Source organism: Ranitomeya imitator, chromosome 9, assembly GCF_032444005.1.
Source record: "Ranitomeya imitator isolate aRanImi1 chromosome 9, aRanImi1.pri, whole genome shotgun sequence".
NCBI classification, from domain to species: Eukaryota; Metazoa; Chordata; class Amphibia; order Anura; family Dendrobatidae; genus Ranitomeya; species Ranitomeya imitator.
In genome coordinates this window covers 157,027,892-157,033,891 of record NC_091290.1, presented here as the reverse complement: position 1 = coordinate 157,033,891, position 6,000 = coordinate 157,027,892, and the positions used below count along the sequence as shown (strand labels likewise).

General features: G+C 40.7%; 1 protein-coding gene across 3 annotated transcripts in view; it reads left to right on the top strand.

The window, feature by feature from the left end:
- The first annotated feature begins 389 nt into the window (after window positions 1–389).
- Window positions 390–6,000, top strand: part of LOC138649334 (exocyst complex component 3-like protein) — a 31,538-nt gene continuing 25,927 nt past the window's right edge. Inside the window, exons 1-2 of one of the 3 annotated variants that reach the window (XM_069739637.1) lie at window positions 390–738; window positions 5,824–5,981. In XM_069739637.1, the coding sequence (XP_069595738.1) occupies window positions 717–738; window positions 5,824–5,981 (180 nt within the window). In that variant the 5' untranslated portion in view covers window positions 390–716. The remainder of the gene's footprint in view (window positions 739–5,823; window positions 5,982–6,000) is intronic. The other 2 variants (XR_011315292.1, XM_069739639.1) reach the window with 2 other exon arrangements.

Below are 6,000 nucleotides of genomic sequence, written 5' to 3'. Positions count from 1 at the left end.
GGATCAGCCTGTAATTTCATTTTCCACTTTGATTTTGAGCATTATTCCAACTCCAGACCTCCTTGGGATATTAGTTGTGATTCACGTTGATCATTTTTATGCTTTATTGTTATCAATACACTCCACTATGTAATGAATACAGATTTACAACTGGAGCATTTCATTCAGTGATATCTGGGATGTGGGATTGTAGTGTCCCTTTTATTTTTTTGAGCAATATATAAATATTTTATTTATTATATTCCCGGACTGGTGGTGTACATACCGGCCTCAATGCAGAGTGCCCCCATAACCAGTATGTGACAGGGCAGCCTCTTCGGCAACTATTTATCCTAGGTACAATTCCCTGAATGACCTGAGGGTAAGGTGGGCAACAGCGAGCTGTGACTGTGTACGCTCCGTCACAGATTGGAGACAGCAGGGGGATATCCGTAACCCCTGTCTTTTTCATGTGGGTTTTCCTTGCAGCCAGTATGGGGGGGCGACTCTGTGCGCCAGTATTGGGGGGCCACTGTGTGCTGGTATGGGGGGGTGACTCCATGCCCTGAGATGTCCGATATGATCTTACAGCACTGCAGCCTTGTACTCTCGCATCCTGAAGTATATAACCCTCCCCGCGTCCTGTGACCAGCGTGGTGTGTCCGGCGTCCCTCTCCTCCCTTCACATCCTGCTCTGGATCTGCGCAGGATGTCCGCCTTCCTGTCCTCCATCTGTGATGCTGGTCATGTCTGCAGAAGGTGAGTCTTTCATGTCTGCCATGATGTGTATATGATCTGTCTTACTGTATATATGGTAGATCTTCACTCCGTGTCCTGTGATCTATGGGAAGTCAGTAATGGTGTGTGTGTGTGTGTGTGTGTGTGTCACACCCCATGTGTGTGTAGTGTTTATATTGTGTGTGTGTATGTATATTGTATGTATGTATATTGAATGTATGTATAGTGTATATTGTGTATGTATTGTGTGTATACTGTATATTGTGTGTATAGTGTGTATGTATGGTGTGTATGTATAGTTTGTATGTATAGTATATGTATATTGTGTGTGTATATTCTATGTATGTATATTGTGTGTATGTATACTGTGTATGTATTGTGTGTGTATACTGTGTATTGTGTTTATAGTGTGTATGTATAGTTTGTATGTATAGTATATGTATATTGTGTGTGTATATTCTATGTATGTATATTGTGTGTATGTATACTGTGTATGTATTGTGTGTGTATACTGTGTATTGTGTTTATAGTGTGTATGTATAGTTTGTATGTATAGTATATGTATATTGTGTGTGTATATTCTATGTATGTATATTGTGTGTATACTGTGTATTGTGTGTATAGTGTGTATGTATAGTTTGTATATTGTGTGTATGTATGGTGTGTATGTATAGTTTGTATGTATATTGTGTGTATATTGTATGTATAGTGTGTATATTGTGTATGTGTAGTTTGTATATGGTGTGTGTATATAGTGTGAATGTATAGTTTGTACGTTTAGTGTGTGTATATTGTGTGGATGGTGTGTGTGTGTGTATGTATAGTGTGTATGTTTATGCTGGGACAAGTGGTTGTTGTGTTTACTAATAAGGGTGGCTTATAGGGTTAGTCAAAGAGCTGGGCGGGAATTGACTAACCACACATGCACCACCCATCCATGGGGGCGGTTACAACCATATAATGTGACTGAGGTCTGGTCAGATGAACAGAGTGTTTGGACCTGAATGGTCTGTGTTGTAGATCCTGAAAGAGGTCAGGTCTGTGTTGGAAGCTCTGGCGAGTGGAGACTTCCTGAAGAGCACATGGCGAGACCGTGGACCTGGATGGTCGCTGTTGGAAGCTCCTGTGAGTGGAGACTTCCTGGAAGCACCTGGTGAGACCATGTACTTGCAGAGCCTGGGACGGCCTCTGTGTTGGCGAAGCCAGGACTGGCAAGGCGTCAGCCTGTGGAGCAGGAGCTCCTGAGAGGTAACCCCGGGTATGTGGAAAGGACTATGTGCACTGACAAAGGACCGTTACGGGTGACTGGAGAGATACAGGCGTGACTAGTGAATGCTTTGTAAAGCCATACGTGATGAAGTAATGGACTATGTGTAAGCTGGTGATGTGCAGCCTGGCTTCCGGTGCGGTTTGACGCTAAATAAACCGTATTGACTGTTTTGTGTTGAATAACCGTGCCTGACTACGTTAATCCACTGCCAAGCGAGTGTTCCCCAACACAAACAGTAGGTGCAACGCCACATTATGTATAGTGTGTATATTGTATGTATGTATAGTGTGTATATTGTGTGTATGTATAGTGTGTATGTATAGTGTGTCACGATAATGTAAAAATGTCATAATATGAGATTAGTTCTGGAAAGTACCATGGTACAGACATGCTGTGGGTCATTCTGACCCCCCTCTTTTTACTCTGCCTACTGCTATGTGTGTAATTCAAAATCCTCACTTGAATCACTGAAGTTTTATGGCTAAACGCTGCAAATTCCAGTCTCCCTAGACTCCTCATTCTCCCCTCCCATCAAATACTGGCCAAAACTGGTATAGCCACTTCCATCCTGCAGGCATTTCTTTGTTCAATTAATGGGATATCTTGGGGCACTAATCTGGGCTAGAAGTATAAGAATTAAATATTCCGGATGTCCATCGATAGATCTATCACTCACTGAAAGCGCTAGCAGCTAAATGCAACAAGGGCAAAGTGCGGATTTCTCAGTAAGCGGTTCATGTAATTACTTTGGGTTTACACTTAAAAGTATTGCCCCGACGTGGTGCACCTCGGGAACCTGGTGTATTTCATATACGAGATTCATACCACGAGCTAGGCATAAAAATAGTTTTTCTAAGTAAAGGGGAGGTTTCATCCCCTAAGTGATATCACCAACAGGGGGAGTGCCTGTGCTAGAGGCTAGGAAATATCTGTGTGAACCAGGAGGCTTCAGCGTCTTTGTGTCCGGAGGGGGTCCTGCTGCTATATAGATGTGACATGTATCTAGATGTGTGCATCCTACAAAGCCCACAGGCCAGCCATGAGGATATGAAATGATCTGAAAAACCTGTAAGTGTTATTTTCAATTTTAATCTTTCTTTTATTTGTAATTGTAATGTACACATGATTTTGTATTCTTTATAATATCCTTTTATGCTTTGTAACCACACAAAAAAATTATTTACATCAAAATATAGAACTGGAAGCCATATGCCATAAAATAGTAAAAATTTTATTAGTACAATATTATAACATTTTTAAAGATAATAAAAAATGATTGACAAGGGGACAACAATATACAAAAAAAAAACAACCCAAAATGGTACAGAATAGTGAGGGCAAATACCCATCTATAAGAATAGAGCTACTATCAAGTAAAAGGTAGAAAGCACATGTTCAAAAACCTAAGTTGTGGCGTAAGTACCTCCAATAAAGGTGTACCATATGCCGTATAGTAGTCAACATAATGGGCTTATCAGCAACACTGTTATATATATCCCATCATCAACAACAAGATAATAATAATGACCTATGTGTAATTAAAGTGCTAGTGCTATGAAAAAAGTCCTCAACTGAAGCCTATTAGCAGCACCTACACACACATATATATATATATATATATATATATATATACTAGATGGCAGCCCGATTCTAAAGAATCGGGAGTCTAGAATCCATATATACTTTATTTATTCAAATGTAAGAATAATACAATTAATAAAGAATAGTAAGAAAGAACAAAAAATGGCGGCACTCACCAGCTCTTGACAATTCTTGTTATTTAAGGTACAGTTACACAGGATCCATGAACATGCTTATGAGGGGAGGGATGAAAGACATCAGACGACAACTTTGCGTGTTGTGGGCAGTGTCAGGTAGTAGGAAAATAGCCAGTTAATAATAGGCAATAGTTCTTTGCAGGAATGCAGATATTAATAAATAGGCAGTTTATATTGCAGAGAAATTGCTGGGCAATAATGGACAATGTCCTTATGTGGCAAATAATAGAGCTATATACCCAATGTGGCAAAGAAGAGGTTAATAAACGGCAGTCTCTCAGTATAACAGTCAGTGAATAATAGGCAGTATATGGAGAAAACACCAAACAAAAGTTCAAAATTGGTGTGAAAATGTCACTGAACCACTTCACAACTAAATATATATAGTTTTGGTAAATGGTATTATCATTTTTTTGACGAAATTCGGCAGGAGCTTGAAGAGCAACGTCACTGGGCCCGCCTCCACGCAGTAGAAACTTGCTGTGAGGTAAAAATTCAAAAATCACACCAAAATGGCGGGCGGAGTGTGTCACAGTACGGCACGTTTCTGATTGGTCGCTCGCAGCAGGCGGCAACCAATCAGACACTGGACACTGTTGACGTCACTTATCTCCGGACATTATCTCCGGACATTAGCTCCGGACATTAGCTCCGGACATTAGCTCCGGACATTAGCTCCGCACATTGGCTCCGCACATTAGCTCTGCACATTGGCTCCGCACATTAGCTCCGGACATTAGCTCCGGACATTAGCTCCGCACATTAGCTCCGGAAGTTGGCACAAATTGCAGGAAGTAGTATTCTAGGCAATTAATCTCCGGACATTAGCTCCGGACATTAGCTCCGGACAAAGCCACGGAAGTTGGCACAAATTGCAGGAAGTAGTATTCTAGGCAATTATATATTAGATATAGATATATATAGATATAGATATATATATATATATATATATTGATATATAATTTATTGGCTTGTCACTCCCTGCTCTATAATGTACGGTCACGTGGTCTGAAGAGAATTACGCTACTGATTTGGGTTGGCTCCGGACCCTTCAATACTTTGAAAATCGGAGCTGGTGGCAGCATACTTTGTCCTGTGAGTTTGGGAGGCTCTGTAGTGACTGACGGCATTGATAATTATTGTTCCCGACTGTGTGGGAGTAGTTATATCACCCTTGCTGCAGCGTGCCCAATAGCCAGTACATAGCAGGCAGCCTTTCTGGTGACTAATTATCCTAGGTGCAGTACCCTGACTGACCTGAGGGTAAGGGGGCGCCAGAGAGCTGCAAGTTCCAAACCGGAACTGGGAAGTGGGATATAGATAAATCCCCTTCAGAAAGAACCAGGGGCAACCAAACAACCCCGCTTCATGACAAATTGGTGTGAGTGGTGGGGATGATAAAGATATCTTCCCCATGAACCGTGAAATATTGGTGGGATTCCTGACATAGTGTGTATATTGTGTTTGTATGTATATTGTGTGTATGTATAGTGTATATTGTGTGTGTATGTATAGTGTATATTGTATGTATATGTAGTGTGTGTATGTATATTGTGTATGTATAGTGTGTATATTGTGTGTGTGTATGTAGTGTGTGTATATTGTGTGTATGTATAGTGTGTATGTATAGTGTGTACATTGTATGTGTATGTAGTGTGTATATTGTGTGTATGTATAATGTGTATGTATAGTGTATATTGTGTGTGTATGTATAGTGTATATTGTGTGTGTATGTATAGTGTATATTGTGTGTGTATGTATAGTGTGTATATTGTGTGTGTGTATGTATAGTGTGTATATTGTGTGTATGTATAGTGTGTACATTGTATGTGTATGTAGTGTGTATATTGTGTGTATGTATAGTGTGTATGTATAGTGTATATTGTGTGTGCATGTATAGTGTGTATATTGTTTGTATTTAGCGTGTGTATATTGTATGTGTATGTATAGTATGTATGATTAGTGTGTATGTAGTGTGTGTATATTGTGTTTGTTTAGTGTATATGTATAGTGTGTGTTCATAACCCCGCCTGGTCCATCCCATGTTGTGTGATACAGATGAGATTTCGGCCCTGGAGAAGGCAGAGCATTTGGCACGAGGGGCAGCACTGAAATGGGCCTCGGGTATCTTCTGTCGTCCTGACCAGCTGATCCACCTCGCCCAGTATCGGAGGCGGGAGGCCCAGCGGAATAACTCCATACAGTCCCGGCTGAAGGTAAGAACTCTGCTTGTTT